The following is a 19,988-nucleotide window of genomic DNA, read 5'->3' on the forward strand; positions in this document are numbered from 1 at the left end:
TATCACTGGTGGTTAGTTTTGTGCTACTTGCACAGCAGCCATTTTTTCCTGATTTGCTATTGATTTCCTTGTTATGTGATTACAAAACTTTAGTCCTGGATGGTTTACTCTAGTTTTTAATACGATGTAAGACTTTCTATAGTTTAACCTATAAACAATCAAATGTTTTGCAGTGAGTTTTCGATCATAGGAAGAAATATGAATAACAAGTATTTCCGGTTGATGTGAATTGGTGCGGTTCCGACCACAATAAGTTGAGTTTAATTCGATTTTTCAAATTTGGGTATTTTTTGTGCATGTCGTAGAAGAGGGTTTAAAAGTTTTATATATATTTAAATATTTGAGTCTTGGGACTGGGAAGAGCTAAATGAAGCTTCAAAAACTATTTGAAGAACAATTTGTTCTCTTCGTGGTGGCTTTAATCTGACTGGAAAGCAAATGAATTGTTCATTCAGTTTCTTCAGAATTTTTTTGTTATTTTTGATATCGATCGAATCAGGACTGAAAGGGATTTAGTAGGACATATCAATCGATTATATCTGGTGTTAATTTGTAGTCCTTTATTTTGCGCGCAAAAAGTTAAACAATAACAAACATAGAATACAGAGTTAAACAAAGCTCATACCAATACCAACTTCATCCAGCCCGAAAAAAAATTTTTTTCAAGGAAGTGCGATGTGCATCATATTAACAACTGTGAAGAACATCTCTACGACGATGAGTCTTTAATTTTTATCTGGAAAAGCGAAAAAAGGTAATGGAGAATGAACGGAAGTTGGATAAATCTTTGCTGCTCTCTAAATGGTTCATTTCCAACCGTAATTAATATTTGTTTCACTTTTTAACCAGTGTGTTTCATGGATGGCAATGATGCGAAGACCAAATAGGTTTACTCGTGTTGTCATAGCTATTAGACTTTGTGATCGACGTTTTTTGTTATAAGATTCGATGGCGGGGGCGTTGAAAGAAACATCGCGGTAAAAGAAACATCGCTTGTCATAATGCTACAAAGTATGTATTGATAATTGTCATTTTGATGTGCACGAGCCTATATTTGACTTATTGACATGAGAATTCTGAAAGTGCTATGCTACTAGGCTGTTGAATCTAAACTAGATGGTCGCGATATTTCTTTGGTTTGGGCACTGACTTTGTTTTCTGAGCCGCTTATAAGGTGCCTCGAGAAAGGCAGTCCAGTTTTGGGCTTCGAGTCCACGTATTTGCTACTGTGATTTGGTCAATGCTGTCTGCAGTGAGCGTTGATATGTTGATGGTTGCGCTGCAAGCTTGGTATGCTTCAGTCGCCATTTTCTGTTGTGAGTGATCTTGTCCTTGGTGTGCTCACAATGGCTTTTCGGTTATCGACACTGTCACTTTTTGAGGAACTGATTTTGGACTGAGGGACTGATTTTGGAGTAGAGATGGGAGTATTGTCAAATGAACTGCTATTGGCTGCTGCTGATATATGTTCATCTCCGATAGTTTGGATTTTGATTGGACGGAGAGGGCGTATCTGTTTGCCCTCGATATTGTGTTTTTCTTTCCTCTCTGCTGTCGGATCTGGAAATGTAGTGACACGGAATAATAGGTAGAGGCCGCTGCTCTGCATTTTGGCCATTGTTGGACTATTCACCCATTTCAAGGCTTCTTTTTGGGTCATGAACCACGAAATGGGTTCCTCGTATCCGCCTTCCAATTGGACATTGTTGCTCCTCGTCGGTAGCGTCTCGTCTCCGCTCATTATTTTTTCCACAAGTTGCCCTGCCTCTAGGAGGTATCTGTTGTATGTTTTGAACTTTAAACGGCTGAATTGTTTCGAGCTCAGTGAATTTTGTTCGAGCTCATCACTTAGGTTGTCTGTACATCTAAACTCGTCCAAGTGCGGGAACTTCTGCGCATGTTTATTTGACTGTACATGACTCCAGACTCCGCTCTTAACGTCTAAGTGGTAGAATGGCAGCAGGTAAATTCCGAATTTGCATACAAATTCGACGGCATCAAGAATGAAGTCACTTTCCTGGTCTGAGCTGTAGAACGCCAAGCTGAACCGACAGAATCCAGGTTTGATGGAGTCGACTTTGGAAGTGTCTTGGTCGAACGCTTTCACGAATCTCTCTTCCACCTCCTCGTCCATTCCAGCAGGTCAATGGCGTAAGGTCCGGCACATGCACACCCACTTCGACACTGCAGACAAAAAAGATAGTTTAAAATTTGAGTTATGAAGTTGTGGTGCAAGTAGAGACCCGAGTGTTCGTGGAATACGAGGAACGAGAATACTGGCACTCGCTGTAGGAAGTAGCTTCCCAATAAATGAAAGCCTGGAATGTTTTTGAACTTCTCCATAGCTTTATTTACGAGGAACGTTTCGCGGTCTGCAACTACTGTTGAATCAATGGACTCTTTCACTTTGAAGACCAGTCCTGCGCGAATGCACTGCACGATTGGAGGTGTTCCACCTTCTTCTCTGGCTTCGATGTTGTCCAAGTATCTCTGTTCAATTCTCGGTACATAGAGCGCAGATCCACCACCGCGACTGTGTGGAACTTTGTTTTCGAACAAAGACTTGCGAGCAATCAGAATTCCTGGTGTCTGGGGACCTCTGAGGAATTTGTGAACGGAAATAAACACAGCGTCTTTGTATTTGCCTTCTCCCTTGACGTAAATTTTCTGGTGCGGTCCTCCTGTTGCATAATCCCACATGACAATTCCTCCGTGTTTGTGCATCAAAGTACCAACTCTGTGACAATCTGTCAACACCCCTGTGACGTTACTCGATTTGGCAAAGGATCCGATTTTCCTTCTCGGATCTGATTTGTATTTCTTCAAATAGTTTTCCAATTGATCTACGTCGAATTCGCCGAATTGATTGAAATTGATTCTGATGAGCTCAACGTGCTTGTTCTCTCGCCAGGGTAGAACATTACTGTGGTGTTCAAAAGGTCCAATGAACACAATGGCCGGATTGTTTTCGCTGATGTCAAGGACGTTTATCATTTTGTGCATTGCTGCAGTGCACCCACTTCCTGTGAAAATCACCACGTGTTCATCTTTTGGCGCGTTGCAGGACATTCGAATCGTGTCTCGCGCTTCTTCGCGAAGGATTGTCGTCTAGAGTCCGCAGAAAGATGACTGAGTGTGAGTGTTACCGGACCAGAGAAGCGCTTCAAATTGGATGTAGTCTTCAATGCAACGGAGTGATCGGCCTGACGCGGTGAAATCCGCGTACGTTATTTGTCGGGTGCCGAAGGGACTGTATGTCAGGGTAGTTGCACCGATCACGTTTCGTTCAAGGTAGTCCATGATGTCCAGTGGACTTTGAAGCTGCCTCAAGGATTTCATGCTGTTTCTTCTTAAGGACTTCTTTCTTTCTTTTTGCATCTCCTTTTTTATATCTCTTTTTATATCTCTTTTTTATATCTTTTTTTAGATCTTTTCTTTTAAGTTCATTATGTCCAGAGGGTTTTGAAGTAGCCTCAAGGAGTGCATGCTGTTTCTTCTTAAGGTGTTCATGCTTACTTTTTGTATCTCTTTTTTAAATATCATTTTTATATCTCTTTTTTCTAGATTTCTTTTTTATATCTCTTTTTTATATCTCTTTTTTAATATCTTTTTAAAAATATTTCATATCTCTTTGTTCGATTTTTTAGATCTCTTTTTCATATCTCTTTTTTTTAATCTCTTTTTCATATATTTTTTATATCCCTTTTTTACACCAGCATAGCTTGTGTTATAGAATGAGCTTTCTTTTTTTTTATCAACCCAAGTTGCAAATATTGTTGCGATGCAATTGTTGCGACAATGTGTTCATTTTGAAAGTGTTCATTTTGATCCAGCTATTAAGTACAGCCAATGCTAAGGAAAGGATATTAACACACACTATTATATTACAATTAGCACTTTAGCTTCAAAGTATCATGGTTCTGTAGCGTAGAGGTGGGGAAGGCGACCAGCAGCAAAATAAGAGGGTTCGAACCTGGGGAGGGTCGGATGTTTTTATTGAATGTTTCTGTATACTAGTTAAAATGCGTCCGCTCTATAAATTGAGGAATATTAGTTGGTAAATTTCTTTTCAAATTGACCGGTACTGCTAATGCGTCATAATTGGCTTGCGTCACTTAGCGATTATGTAGACTCATAATTGGCGTGCGTCACTTGAGACAGTTTGTAGACTCAAAGTTTTACTCATTCAGTTTTTCCCAGTAGCATTGTCGGTCATATTTTTGCTTGTGTTTGCGAAGTGCAACTTCGCTCCTGTGTTATATGTCTTTGGATCTCTGTTTTTTATCTCTTTTTTTAATATCTCTAGATCTTTTTTTAGATCTTTTTTTATATCTCCTTTTTATATCCCTTTTTTTATATCCTATTTTTCTGGTTTGTTTTTAAAGCTTATTTCATACTTATTTGTTAAATTGAAGAGAAATTACGCGCTTCAATCGCAAAGCTGCTTAATTCAAAATTAAGGCTCTTTTTCCTTTAACCCGCCTGATTGGTTTTGAATTTTTGATGCACGAAAAAGCTTGATTAGTTTTAGTGTCAAAGGAGAATTTAAGATTGAGAGTTTCCAGTAGAAAAAATTATTATCTTCTAAGGAAGTTTTTGTAAGCTGCTTTACTTCATCACAAAAATTTGTAAACCAAAGAAGATGCTTGATTTGCATAATTGTTGTTAGATGATGCAGTTTGTTTTATGGAACTAGAAAAAATCCAAAAAAATGTTGGTATCCTTGATTTCAGAAACAATTTTCCATTTGTCTGCTGGCTATATTTGAAAAGCGGAAATAATAGGAAAAGATGCTTTTAATTTATAGTCATGGGAAAATGAAATTACTCAATATATTTTTGCTTCAATAAGGGTGATTAACAACAATTACTTCAAAAAAATTTTGACAAATTTCTCGTACCCTCCCTTTCTCAAGCGAGCCTCAATTTCGTCGTAAATTAGCTTGAGAAGCAAGTCTCGGACCAGCTCATCTCGATACGGATTTATTTTCTGAAGTTCTTTTTCTTTGGCGCTTGCAACAGATCCAGATCAATTTTGTTAAGCTTCTTCAGTTGAATTTAAGCCAGAGTTTATAAACTAAAGATACATGTTTTCAAACTTGCAGTTTTGTTGACCATTTTGAGATAAACAAGTAAAACGTGTCAGATAAGAAATGGTCTTCGATCTTTCATTATTTGCCCTCAGCTATGCAAATCGATGATATTATAGAACAGTGCAGAGGGTTTCTGACCGATTCAGAACAAGATCATCTTTCTTACTCGTACCAGAAATGTAAAACCGGAATATTTAGCTCTGTCTTCGTTGTCAGTTTTAAACATTCAAGCGAAGGGGCGCAAAATCGCAGGTTTGTGTTTAAAACTAGAATCAGTAACGAAAGTTCTGAGGCTGAAACTCAGATTGTTTCTCTTAAGTTTCAGAAATATCTCTCGAGTTACGATTTAGCCCCGAAGATTTTACATTATGAATCATCGTCTGGGTTCGAAATCCAGGAGTTTTCAGGGAGTCCTTTACAAGTGGGTTTGTTTGATTGGAAACAAGTTGCAAGACTCGTTGCGAGTATCCACATAAAGTTGCAGAGTTTTGATGATCTGCAAAATTTACCTGAAAAGTGGATTTGTATGCAGTACCAACAGGAACGAGTGAAGAAGAATTTGAGTTATATTCAAAAAACTATCGAGACAAGTTTTGACGCACATGAAAGTTTTTTGTGGATTAACTCCGAGCTGAAGTTGCGTGGGGCTGTACATAAAGTTTGTCACAACGATTTTTATCCAAATAATATTCTCGTCGATGAGCGAAAATCTAATTACAAAATCATTGATTTTGACATGATTTCCATGCATTGGTGGGGCTACGATTTGGCCTCATTTTTGTACACTCAGTGTCGAGAAGATATTGGCGGTGGAAATGTAAGACTAACACTTTTGAAACTTCCCGGCAGAAAAAAACGCGAAAATTTCATTCGAGAGTACATAAAAGCTTCGAAGATTCAGAATTCTGATCCGATTTATTCGGATGCTCAATTTGTTACCATAGTCGATGTATTGGTATGCTATGGATGGTTGTTTTCAGCTGTTACCAGATTTGAGGCTTACATGCTGTGTAAAAACGAGGCGATGGTTGAAGAGATCAAAACAAGGCTGAAGTTTTTTAGAATTCTCCGAGCGAAGTTGATACTAGAACGTGAACTGATTGGGTTATATCTTGTTAAATTCAATCATCAATTTAAAACTGCAAGTGAACGATAATTCGTAGCTTCGAGTATGAGTTATATTTGAATAATATATATTTTTTAAAACTGGCGTTTTATTTGGGCGTAATGTAAAATTGATTTTGGGTCAAAATTTCACATTATTAATAGCCTTTGCTGAGTCGTTGACCAAATACATTTTCATTTCAGATTAAAGACATGTAGTTTTTAACATCAATTTTTTTTAAAAGTCTTAATAGAAAATAAACTTTTTATTTTTCATTTGAACTGCGTGTGTGCTTCTAATTTGTGCTGCTATTATGGAAGAGGATTTGGTGTACAGCGAAGGAGGGCCGGCGACAGCTGAGATGAAGATGCAAAGTCTTCCCCATGAGATCAGAAAACTAAGGGCATGTCTCCTCTGTTCACTCATTAAGACAGAAGACCAGTTTGAGTTAGACGGATGCGACAATTGTGATGATTTTCTACACATGCGAAGCAACTCGGAGAACGTGCATGACTTCACCAGTTCCAACTTCGAAGGCATGATTGCTCTCACGAGTCCTGAGGTGAGAGATTTATCCATGACAGTCATGTTGAATTCAGTCTATAATTCAGATGATGTGTTGTGCTACAGAGTAAATCAGCTCCGAATTTATGTTTGTTCAAGGCTAGTTGTTGATGCTCTTAATATACTGATTACCGGGTACTGATTATTGCAATCGGTTACTAGACTTTTTTCTCGTAAACAACTTGTCCACCGGACTCAATTCTAGACACCTTCACATCTTCGTCCTCTGCAAATCCTACTCCTCTCGGTTGCAAATATTAAGCATGGTTGAGTTGGTTATTTTAAATATCCGTTTCTTTTAAGGTATTCACGCGGCTTTGTTACCGCATGATAACATTTCTTTCGATGCTAGTTTCAAATTCTTTTATCTTGGCGCGTTATTGTTTCAAATATAGTCTTTTCGATAGATCTAGTTTGATTTCGCTATTTTTTACCCTTGTTGTAAGCAAGGGTATTGCAAACGGATACTAGAATTTTTCCCCCGTAAATAATTTTGTTTGCATAATGATAAATTTAGAACGAACTTAGAAATGGTAAGTTACCAATATACTCTCCAACTTACATGTCTCGTCGCTTATGCAGGGAATCGTGATTGCTTTGTAAATGGTACATCGAGCTTCTTGAAATGTGATGTTTTCTGAAAAATGTTTGCTTTATTTTCACCTTTCTAGATGGCGACCTTAATTATCGCGGTTTGTTACTTTTTAATTTTTTTTTTAGTTTCTTGTCATTTTTACCCTTGCGATAAGCAAGTGTAGTGCAATCGGGTACTAGACATTTTTTCACCGTAAACAACTTTGTTCGCAGGACTCATCAAATCCTGTTGGTACGTTGGCTCATAATATATTCAAATTTCTACTGTCTCCTGTACACTTAGCCCGGAGGTAACGAATACGCTTGGGGCAACAAATTTCCAGGGTTCGAATCTGACCAGAACCTATTTTTTTCAAACGGTAAATTTTCAGCTTCAAAACAATTTCGGTCTATTATTTGTCTGCTTCCGTTTTGTCGGCTTAGTTTCCAGATCTAAGAATCGTTTTTTTGCTGTAAGATTTTTCACTGTAGTTAGTTTAAGTATTTTAGCTTTATAAAATTCTGGCTGAATTGAAATTTTTAATTTGGTTGTAAATTTACCTACTCGATTCGTTAAAATTTCGTTTTTTTTTTGTCTTTTTTCGTCTTGTCTTTTTCGGTTTAATCGGTTTCGGCTTTTTAAAATTGACTTAGCCGCCTCTTGTTGCGTCGTTTGATGACCGAAAATGTTTTTGTGCACGAATGTGTTTTGAGGGAAAGGGAGATTCTACATTTTTTACAATATTCTTTAAGAATTTGTTCCGATCCTAATTTTGCATTCTTTTGTCTGGGCACGTGTTTCCAAAACTATTTTTATTCATTTTGATAGATCTAGTTGTTCGAATAGCGATAAAAACATCGATGTTACGCTTTAACATCGATATTATGATTTTTCGGTATTCGATTAAGCTCTCGGTTCAGTTTGCGAATTGTGTATAACACCTTGATTTCAGTACATGTATGGATTTTGTCGATTATTTTTGGGCTAAAAAATTTTGATTGATTATCAGCTAATTGGCTTGTCGGCTTTATTTCTGTCTGCTCATCTGCCGAATATCTTGTGTCCTACACATTTCAGATATTTTGTATGAGATTTTAAAGTCTTTGGCCCAGAAGTTAGGATTTTGAATGTTGAAATTTCACGCCACTGTAAATTGTAATCGAATCAAATTTTCCAATTAATTTAAGAAAGCCTAATTTTGGCTTAGTGGACACTCTTAAGAAACAACTAAAGAAACATTTGAATCATAAAAAAATTTGTTTGCAGATGAAGATTTATTCAAAAACTAACTCGCTAATTTTTGAGTGGCATGCTATATTATTCATATTGTTTTTGGTGAAGATAATTGAAATCAGGGGTCAACGCGCAATTTTCTTGATATAATATTTGATCAGTTTTTCGTCAACTGGTTTTTGTTCCGACCATTGAAAATGGGTAAGAATTTTGTATTCGGGTGTTTTTAAGTTTTTTCTTCTGTTTTCCTCTCAAAAATTAGGTTGCACGAACAATCATCGGATACATCATAATAAAGCCTTTACAGCCGAGTGCTGAGGAAAACCATTTTTAAATTTTCGTCTATTTTTGACCGAGTAAAGCGAGCGATAAGCCTTTTTTTATTTTTCTATCAAATCATTTATCATAAATTCATAAATAGTAATCGTATTGGGTGCAGTTATGTATCATACTAAATTGTTTTCTGCCCTAATTCGAGCGACAATGAAAAATTTTCAAAAAGTTGTCCCATTGTCGAGAAAAACCGGTTTGAGTTTTATTCTAATTTCGAACAAAAAAGCACGCGAGCATGCTTAGTTTAGAAAAATAAACCCTGAAACTCTATTTTAGGTCTAGTGAAAATAATTTTTGAAAATTTGTTAGCGCCGTCTTTGGAATAAAAGTTTTCCAAATTTCAAAAAAATAATAATGCAAAAAATAAGTGAAAAGAAATTAAAAGTTTTTTTTTGATTTTCGTGTTCTTTTTCTTTCCGTTTTTGACTGAAACGGTTGCCCGATTTGCCTATTTTTTATGATTGCCGAATATGCCTAATTTTTAGGTCTTTGTTAGATCCTTTTACTCGCCGCACAAAAAACATCACTTATTGGAAAAAATGCCTGGAAAAGCTTTTTTATGTGTTTGTTAAGTGTATGGTCGGGAAATTCTGTCCTACTTCCAAAGTAACTGGGTACCCTTGTTAATATTGGATTAAGCGCTCTGTTGCCGGTTTTAGCCAATAGAATCAGGTTTGTAAAGCTTTAATTGCCATTAGATCAGATAATATATGTCGAAAAAAAATGATAATCTTTGCTCATGATAAGGCTAGAAGTGTTAAATTTTAGTAGATTTTCTCAAAAAGCGTTCTCAAAAAACGGTTCTTTAAGTGAAGGAAAAAATAAATAAATGTTTCTTCTTCTGCATGGCTTTTGTTTCTACGTCGGTCCTTTCATGCTTATTTTCTTGCTATTGAGCTTTCTATTGCTTTTAATTTTTAACAAGTTTTTTTTATATTAGTTCAAAGGTATTGGCACCTTTTTTAAATGAAATATCACTAATTTTTCAAAAAATTCCAAAAGTTTATCTGTAAATTTATCTCTTGATTTTAAAAATCTGTTTTTCGCAGGATCGTGTTTTGGTTTAATTTTTTGGCTGAATTTCTTTAATACGCTCATTTTTGATACTTCATCTTCTTCAAGTTTTGGACAAAACCATATCCAAAATTTAATCGTTGCAGGTAATTATGTTCCATGATTGTATAATTCGCGTAAAAAGTTTTCTCGACTTAATTGGTTTAGGCGTGTTTAATCGATTTAGTTGCCCTATATTATGTCGTTCGAAAAATGAAACTAGGTTTAATTGCATTTGTGTGCTTCTGAGATTACTTAAATCTACGATTTTCAAAAAATTTTTTGTCTTATACTTCGTTAGACAAGTTTTTTTCCCTGACTTACGAGCACCTAACCAAGTTTCGTTGGCATAGTTACCGATCAGTGATTTTTGTCTTGCTGCTTAATTAATGATAGCATTCGTGCTCTGCGACAGGTTCTTATACAATTGAGTTTTTGAGACGTATGAAAATTTTGTAGTGGTTTATTGCGTTTTTCATTTTTTCTTTCGTGGCTTTCGGCTACCTCTGCTATTCTCTGTTATTTTGTATCGCAAGTGCAAGTAGTGCAAAGCTCCGTTTCGTCTCTAAGTTTAAGTTCAGATTGTTTTACTGAAAGGAAGGCAAACTCTTCTCTCCTAAAGCAAACTTCCAAATGGCGAAGAAAAAAAAACGTTCTTGGATTTTCGAAGTTTCGAAAGTGGATTTTGTTTGTTGGATTTTGCAGCCGATTAAAAAATACCTTGTGGTACATGTTTTTCAATTTGGTTTAGTTTTTACCAAAAAAAAAACATAAAAGCTTCGAGATCAGCAGTCTGATGTGTTTGCCTCCATAACTAACAGACTGAACTGATTGGAGAATAAAGCAATTATCAATTTCATTTCTGTTTATTCTTATCTTTATGCTTATGCTTAATAGTGTTCCCAAAGTTTCGTCGGCCTTTCATCTACGTGAATAAAATCGGATCTCTCCTCAATTTCTAAAAAGACAGCATTTTGACGAAAATATCCGCGCTGAAAATGTTAAAATAGGTTTATTCATAGTAATAGCATGATAGTTGGGTCCCTGAAAAAAAACCAGAAGTATGAAAGATTAGAGATATCTAAATTTTAAACCTAACTATCATAATTGTACCACGTTTAATAGTACCAAAGATAGTTCGACCATCCCCCACAAATTCGCAACCTTTGATTGGTATCAATTGATGAGAAGATGTCTCTAACGGTACTGACTACTCACGTTGTGTTATTGATGCTAAACCTTTCTGAATACGCTTCAACTTGTTTGATCCGATTAGCAAGTGCTATTCGCATTGTCCATGTTTAGGAGTCGTGGGTTGGTAAGTGGCAGAGGGTGGACAAGTGTGTTCAAGGCATGTATGCAATCTCGGTGTCAGGCACTCTGCCTCGCCACATCCAGCAGGAACTGAAGTCACACGGGATAGTCTACAGGTCAAGGGACACCAGTCACAAGTAGAAGAAAGATACATAAGCACGCACTCATACGCGAAACCCAAAAACCGGATGACTGGAAAGGAAAATGGTATTCGAATTGAATATAACATAAACTGCTACGTCCTGAGATGTACAAACTAATTTAATGGCTGATTTTATTGTGACATAGTTTTTATTTCTTTGAAAAAGTTACTGTACGTTTCACAAAAGTGATGTACGTTTCAAGTCAAATTTGAGCCATCTCGAGAAGGATGCATCTGAACATTTGATTGGCTGATCAATGCGAATTAGTATTCTTGTCGGTCGGTATTTCGTTTTTATAAGGTAACGTGTGTTTTTGGGGGAAAAGTCAAAGTTTTCGGATTAGTGATGTAATATATGTCTTTTTTGAGTGCTTCTTTGCTGCGCTATTGTACTCTTTTAAATAGTTCTCTACGATTGTTTCTGTTTTAATTTAATTTAAGTATTTGAGTATCGTTTTTGTTCCAGATCCAGTAGGTGGTCCATATTCATTCAGCATATAGCTTTAAGATACAAACAGTTGATCTTTTCCAATCTAATCCTCAAGCAAATTGTCTCCCCGTTTCATTAAAGCTATTGACAAGTTTATGACAAAGTAATTTAATACAAATATTGATATCACTTGCGAGTGGAAGTGACTTGTAATCGGGAACAAGAATTTTTCGCGTAAAAAACTTTTCTTACAAAGCTTTTTTTATCGAACCTCATCGATACTTGCTTTTCTATCGAACCTCAACAACTTCAAGGTCAATTCCCATTTGGTCTATTAATAAAGGTCTGAAGTGTGAATTTCGCTTTTTTTATAAGCATAAAATGAATTTTCTTGGAAAATTGAATTGTCGGACCGTCGTTTGTCTATTTATTTTTCGGCTTAATTTTTTCAGATACAAGCAATTTAAACTGTAATTGCGTCTTCGATCTAGCATGAGTTCTTAAATCGAAATATTTTTTTTTCAGCTTAACTTGTTTAACAACTTGTCTATTGATATCTTGATTGGATAAATTCAAGCTTGTGGGCTTCTCTTTCACTTGACCTAAAACCAACGACTACGCATGGGACAACAAATGTCCGCGGTTGGAATTCGGCTAGGACCAGTTTTGTTTGAAAACGCGAATTATTCAGTTTCAAAAACATTTTCATTCTATTGTATGTCTGATTATGTTTTTTCATTTTGGTTGCACATCACGGAATTTTTTGTACCTAGTGTAGTTTTTATGGTTGTTGCATTTGTTTCACTCGTGTAATTTCTGAACTTTGTAACCCTAGCTGTGTATAGTTCCCCTTTTTGTTATCGTTTTTCTCTCAACATTTTCTTACTTTATTCGATCTTAAAAGTTTCAGCTTTTATTTTGTCGGCGTAGTGTACCAATACTGCTTCGTTTGAAAGGAAACATTTTCACACCCCCTCCTCAATTTGAGAGCGCAAAAGTTTTTCATGACAAAAGTTTTTATCGGCTTAGTTGCCGATCGATAAATGTTTTAAATACTCATTTGCCGCCGGTGATTGCTGGACGTGTTTTCTTCAAATTGAACACCATTCAAGACAAAAATATGATTATTTTGTAATCGTTTTTTTTTTCAATATTTTTGCAATAGCTTGTTGCAGCTAAATTGCAATGCTAGGTTTATGCAGTATAACAAGTGAGGCAAAGCTCCGATCGGCTACTCTCTTGAAAGTTTTTCTGTTATTTGAAAATTTACCATCCCTGATTTTGAACATTTGAAGACGTTCCTTTTTTTTTTTTTTTTTTTTTTTCTTTTCGCTTAATTGATTTGTAGTCGACCCCAGTGTTTTCGACTAAGTGGGTGCTTGATAAGTGTGAATGCTTATTCAATACTGGTAATTGCGTATATCGTCTGTGTTTTCCTTAAACTGATTGTCAGTCGACGCAATCAAAAAACTTTTATAAATTTTTTCAACATACTTGTTTTCAATTAATTGTTTTAGTACTTTCCGTCTCATTTTCTTTTTTCTATCTTGAAATTCGATCTTTTGGTTGTATCGCTTCGCAAGTGTTGCGAACTCCGTATCGCCGATGCAGGAAAATTTCATGGTGTATTCGTGGATAATTAACATTTTTCCCTTAATCGAAATCGAATCTTAGCCGTTAATGCGAAACCGCGTGCAGATATTCTTCGATTTGTTTTCTATCAATCCGCAAGGTTATGGCTACCGTTTGAAACTTGTAAAAAAAATTCTGATATATTTGACACTGCTCATTTGGAGCCTTTAAAGTTTGAGTTGCATTATATTTCGTTGGAAATTTGTGAAGTGGATTATGGTTCAATTTTTGGATGGTTTTTTGTCGGTTCGAAGGTTCCGGTTTTTGGTGTATTCAATTTCTCCGGACAAAAAGGATAAAACCTGAAATTTAATACGCGTTTTTCTCAAATTGGGTGGAATTTAGACAAAAATTAATGCTCACAAAATTGCTTTGAATTTTATTAGAATGAATATGGTGCAACATTTGAATTCGTTTTCAACATTCTAATTTTCACAATAAAATGGGTCAGCATAATTTGAATTCAATTTTCAGTGTTAGTTTTGGGTTTTAAGATTAAAAAAAGTCAGTTTAAAAGGCATTTGTTTTGCTTAGCTTGAGTTGTTCTGTTTTTTTTTTAAATGAAAATCTAAAATGTTAAGCATTGAAGCATGATAATTCTGAACATTTTTTGATGATTTGGTTTTCCAGAAACCCATGGTTTTGCTTGGTTATGACAAAATTTTATGTTTATATAAAAACTTGAACGACATTTTAAATGTTGCTCAAAATTTTTTCTACAAAAACGCGTAGCAACAAAAACAAATGTTTCTGCATAGCAACAAAGCACAATTTAAACAGTGTTTTGTTTGCTTAGAATTGTAAGAAAGCATCGGCCTAATTTTTGTCTTTGTTTGGTAATTTTCCTCTTGCGTCTTCAATTAGTTGATTAGAACGCAGAGGAGACACTTATTTACCTTGAGTTTTTCAAGGAGTCTCGAAAAAAAGTTCACGTGCCAAATTGACTTTTGTCGGTTTTTCTTTCAATTTCTTGAAAAGTAATTAGCTTAACGTTGGGTAATTTATGCTCTCTAATTACCCTTGTCATAAGCAAGGGTGTTGCAACCGGGTACTAGACTTTTTTCCTGTTAACAACTTTGTTAACAAGGCTTAGCCGCTCGTTAAAGCTACACATGTTTCAAATTGTTGCATGATAATTTCAAATCAATCGGCTATCAGGCGCATCTGACGTAGAGTTAACTCACCGGCTTGAGACGAGAAAGGCTTGTGATTCGAATCTTGCCGGGACTTGTTTTTTTTTTGCAAACAAGAAATTTTATACTTTTTCGACCGTCTGTTTTTTTTAATCGGCTTAGTTTCCGAATGCCAGTTTCTGAATAACTTCTGAAAACCAATTCTGAACCCCATTGGTAGAGGCAATTGAGTTTTAAGTCACTGCTGAAATTAAGATTTTTTTATGAAAAAATTTTAATGAAAATTGAAAAAAAAAAAAAATTTTAAAAATTTTTTCTCCGTTTGTTAATTTGCTCGGTATTAATATGCATGCGACTAGCAGGCGTTATCAGTTTGGAGCGTAGACTTTTTCTTCTAATCCAGTAGTTTGTTTTACACGTTGTTCAACGTATTATTTTTGCATGTTTAAGCTATATCGTATATTGCAATGGTTAAGAATTTTTTTTTCGTTTTTTCAATTTGATTTTAGTGGTTAATTTACCGAGTTTAAATTGAGAAGCCCAATATCAAATTAGAGGTTGCGAATTTGGCCTCCAATTTTGAATGTCCGAATCATTTTATTTAATGAAATGAGACGATTTGAGATTTTTTAAAATAATTTTCAGAAAATTTAAATTACGATTATTATTTTAAAATCTGAACTTCCCAATCCTGTAGTTGAGTACTGTCAGAGTACTCTCAAAGATTGTGAATCTTGCCTAGAAATATGACTGCTCAATTTTTTGTAGTTTTCCAGATATGAAGTTTTTTGTGATTTTTTTTTTTTTTTAAAAATTCACAAATTTCAAAAATCACAACCCTGTATCATTGAGCTACATCCAACAATCTTAGGAGCTGACAACTTTTATGATCATACAAATTAAATTTAGCAAATATTATCACAACAAAACATTGTTTTCGCAGCACTTTTCGTTCTTACCTATCTATACTATATTTAAATGCGATTGACAGCTATCTCCCATGTTAAAGCATAACATTTTTGCATATCTAACGAAAGAATTTTTTCATGTTTCAGCTATATCATATATTGCAAAAGCTTAACAAAATTTTTCAATTAATTTTTCGCAAGGTCATCAATTTTTCAGTATTATTTTTCGAGGCCAAACTAAGTCTGTCTACCTGCTTTTTTAATTAATTTGATTGTCTGTCTACCCATCGCCTAATTTTTTGACTTTCATCTATTATCTATCTATTATCTTTTTTTACATATTTAAATGCGGGCTTCACTATCTCGCGAAGCTTAAGCTTTTTCAATGTATAATGTTTGCGTGTTTAACAAATGATTTTTTTCAAGTTTAAGCTATATCGTATATTGCAATGGTTAAGGTTTTTTTTTTCGATTTTCCAGTTTGATTTCAGTGTTTTTTTTCATCAAGTTTGAAAGTAGCTACGCAATAGTAGGATATTGTCAGAGTTTTCCCAGGTTTTGTGATTCTGGCCTCCATATATGAATAACCAAATTCTTTTTGGTTAAACGAGATAGGCAATTTTCGAGGTTTCTCAAAAAATTTCTAGAAAATTTAAATTGAAAAAATTTCTCAACTTTTGAAATTTTCACCCTGTAGTTGTGTGCTGTCAGGGTACTCTCAGGGGTTGCGAGTCTTGCCTCCAATTCTCACTTCTCAAATCCTTGTAGTTTTCGAGATATGACGTTTTTTGTGATTTTTTCAAAAAATTTCAGAAAACTCAAATAACTATGATTTTTTTTTAAATCTGAAATTCCCAGCCCTGCAATTAGGTCCTTTCAAAGTACTCTCAAAAACTGCAAATCGTGCCTCCAAATATGACTGCTCAATTCTTTGTAGTTTTCGAGATGTGATGTTTTTTGTGATTTTTTTCAAATTTTTCGGAAAATTTAAATTATTTTTTTTCGAAATTTGAAATTCCCAACGCTATAGTTCGTTGTTGTCAGGGTGCTCTAAAGAGTTGCAAATCTTGCCACATGCGACTGCTAAACGCAACTGCTCAAATGCTTTGAGTTTCCGAGATGTGACATTATTTGATTTTTTCAAAAGTTCTCAAAGATCAAAGTAATACAAAAAAATTTGAAACTACTAAGTTGATGAAGATACAACCTTTTTGTCAGCGTACAACCAGGCGCATCAAACCTTTCATCTTAATATGAATGCTCAAATCAGTTTAATTTCCGAGATAAGACGTTTTTTTTCTAATTTTTTTTTTGGGAAACTTAGGTTTAAAAAAATACCTAAAATTTTGAATTCCTAACCCTATAGTAGGGTGCTCTCAGGGACTCTCAGTGGTTGCAAATCTGGCCTCCAAGTTTCTCCAGAGGCCCCATAAGGTTTCTAGGTGACGCTTTCAAAATGAGAATACATTTTAAAATTTAACGCTTTCATAATGAGCGACACAAGGTTCTTATGTATACGAGTCTTTTGAGGGGGTAATTTTATTTTTTTTTCTATGATTTTTTTTTCAAAAATGTCGATTATGTTTCTTCTATTTAGCTCTTTCAACTTCGTAAGGTTTGTGTTGATGCAAATTTAACTTTCAACTGTCTTGTTTACCATGTTTTTTCAGTTTAGAATGATTTTTTTATATTAAATTGAGACAAAGCTGAGACAATTTTGGTAGATCTAGCTCTTCTAGACGTGTTCAGAAAGTTTTTTTCTTTTTAGCGGCTTTTGTCTCAATATCGTTCAATATCTTTGTGCTATTTTGTCATGCTATGTTTGTGTTGTTTCACAAGTAGTACAAAGCTTTGCTTCGCTTCTGAGTAACAACAGTTCAATTGGCGGAAAAAAGTCATAGGTTATACGCTTCTCAGTCTCAAAGTTGAAAATGAAAGCAGATGTGAAGCTTGATTTTAAGCTTATAAGTTGCCTTCCTTTTCAGAGTTCTCTGGAACAAAAATCAATCCGACCAGTTTTCCTAAGTAGGTTAGTTTTATCAACTAATGTCTGTCAAAAAAGGTTGTAGAAGTTGAAAGAGCTTCAAATCTATTATCTATTTAAATGCGGGCTTCACTATCTCGCCACGTTTAAGCTTTTTCATTGTATTGTTTTTGCATGTTTAACGAAAGAATTTTTTTCACGTTTAAGCTCACGAATTTTTTCACGTTGATATTTTTTCACGTATATTGCAATGGTTAGGATTTTTTTTTCGATTTTCCAGTTTGAATTAAGTGGTTATTTCACCGAGTTATAGTTAAGCAGCCGATTGTGGGATGCTGTCAGGATTCCTCAAGGGGTTGCAATTTTGGCCTCCAATTATGAATGCACAAATCATTTTAGTGTACGAGATACGACAGTTTTTGTGATTTTTTTAGTTTACAAAACTTGAAGTTCCAAACCCTGTAGTTGGGTGCCTTCAAAGTACTCTCAGGGGTTGCGAATTTGGTCTCCAGTTATGACTGCTCAAATCTTTGTAGTTTTCCAGATATGACGTTTTTTGTGATTTTCAAAATTTTTATTAACTTAAATTTAACTTTTTCAAAATTAACTTAAATTTAAAAAAATTCATAAACTTTAAAAATCACAACCCTGTACTTGGGTGCTGCTTGGGTACTCTCAGGAGTTGTAACTTTTTCCTCCAAGTGTGACTAACCCATATTTGTAGTTTTCGAGATTTGACGTTTTTAGTGTTTTAATTGGAAAGTTTTCGGAAAACATAAATTTAAAAAGTTTCTCATAATATGAAATTCTCAGCCATGTCATTGAGTAATGTGAGTGTACCCTCAAGAGTTGCAAATCTTGCGTCCAAATGCGACTGCTTAGTTGCTTTTAGTTTCCGAGATGCTATGTTTTTTTATTTAAAAATTTTTCAAAGAATTTCGTACAAAAAATTACAAAATTTGAAACTCCTTACTTGATGAAGAGACAACCATATGATTGTCAGCGTACACCCAGGGGTCGCGAATCTTGCCTCTAAAAATGAATGCTTAATCTTTTAAGTTTCGATATATGACGTTTTTTATGATTCTAGATGACGCTCTAATTTTTTTTCAAATTTGGAATTAAAAAATTTGAAATTACCCAACCTGTAATGGGGTGGTGTCAGAGTACACTAAAAGACTGCAGATCTCGTTTCCAATATATGCGGTTTTTCATGAGTTATCAAAAATTAGAAGCACCGGAGGTGCGTTACACGCTAGTTTGTATTTATTGAAGTGCCAATAAGTTTAGTGAAAACATTCGTAATGGTTGTATTCGTTTTGTCATTTGTTTTGAGGAAAAAAGTTTCCAGGTTTGTTCACACTCAAATTTGATGTTATCACGCTCAGATGATTTTTTAGTAGTTTTGAATGTTAAGATTCTCCTCGGAATAAAAAAAAAAGAAGAAGTTTCTAATGATCCATTTTTCTCAATTGTTTGTATGCACTTGAAACTCATTTCCAGGAAAAAATTAAGTTGTCGGACTTGTTTTTCTGCTCAACTTTCGTCAGCTTAGTTGCCGCATCTTGGATGTTACTTGTACTGTAAACAACTCTCTTGTAGTTGCAGGTGCAAGTGTTGTTCAATGTGGTTTCAGCGGACTTGACAATTTTAAAAAAATTTCCATACGTTTTTTTTGGCTCAACTTGTCTGCTCAAAGTTGATGTTTTTTTTCTGCTTTCTGGTTTTTGCTTGATTTCTATTGGCTTTGTGAAAAAAGAACTATATTTTTGGGCTACGATTTAAATTGATAAAAAATCTCGCAATCTTTTCCTCTGCGATAAGCAAGTGTATTACACTCGGGTACGAGATTTGTCCACAGGATTCATTGGACTCCTGATGTACATTGCTTCTAAGTGAATTCAAATTTTGTAGTGTCTCTTGTACACTTAGCGTAGTGGTAACTAATAAGCCTGGAATTTCAAAAGCCTGTGTTCGAATCTGACCAGGACCACAATTTTCAATTATTAAATATTAAAAATAAAAAAATATTGAAAAATTAAAATTGCGGCTAAATCGAAATTTGTTTTTCACATTGGTTGTAATTTTACCAGCTCGATTTGTTAACTTTTTTTTTCATTTTTTTTCTTCATTTTTTGCCTTTTTTATCGGCCTAATTTTTTTTCGGCTCAATTAATAGCAATTTAGTGGCCTCTAAATGCTTCGTTACGCCAAAAAAAGTTTTTGTGCGCGTGTGCGTGCTCTGAGGGGAAAAGTGATCTAAAGTTTTTATAAGTTGAGAATTCATTTTAGAATTTTTTTCGGCATGAATGGTTTTTGCTCAGGTATTTTAGGCATTGTTACCGCTGGGTAATTATAATTTCAAATTCAATCGACCATCCGGCCTATGTGTTGTAGATACAAAACAACCACTTTAGATGGCAAAACCTTGCCGTTTTTTTGCTAGCTAGAGTTTTTGTGCTTTTTCTGGCTATCGTCCGTCTGTTTATTT

General features: G+C 34.8%; 1 protein-coding gene and 1 pseudogene across 1 annotated transcript; one reads left to right on the top strand and one right to left on the bottom strand.

The window, feature by feature from the left end:
- Window positions 1-1,297: 1,297 nt before the first annotated feature.
- LOC134844971 (uncharacterized) lies at window positions 1,298-3,475 on the bottom strand (annotated as a pseudogene).
- Window positions 3,476-6,404: 2,929 nt separating this feature from the next.
- On the top strand, window positions 6,405-11,859 carry LOC134844552 (transcription elongation factor SPT4-like). The gene is made up of 2 exons (XM_063861279.1): window positions 6,405-6,759; window positions 11,260-11,859. Exons 1-2 carry the CDS (start codon window positions 6,511-6,513, stop codon window positions 11,407-11,409), a joined length of 399 nt encoding a protein of 132 aa, XP_063717349.1. The 5' UTR covers window positions 6,405-6,510; the 3' UTR covers window positions 11,410-11,859.
- Window positions 11,860-19,988: the final 8,129 nt, after the last annotated feature.

This window comes from Symsagittifera roscoffensis, chromosome 4, assembly GCF_963678635.1.
Source record: "Symsagittifera roscoffensis chromosome 4, txSymRosc1.1, whole genome shotgun sequence".
NCBI lineage: Eukaryota > Metazoa > Xenacoelomorpha > Acoela > Convolutidae > Symsagittifera > Symsagittifera roscoffensis.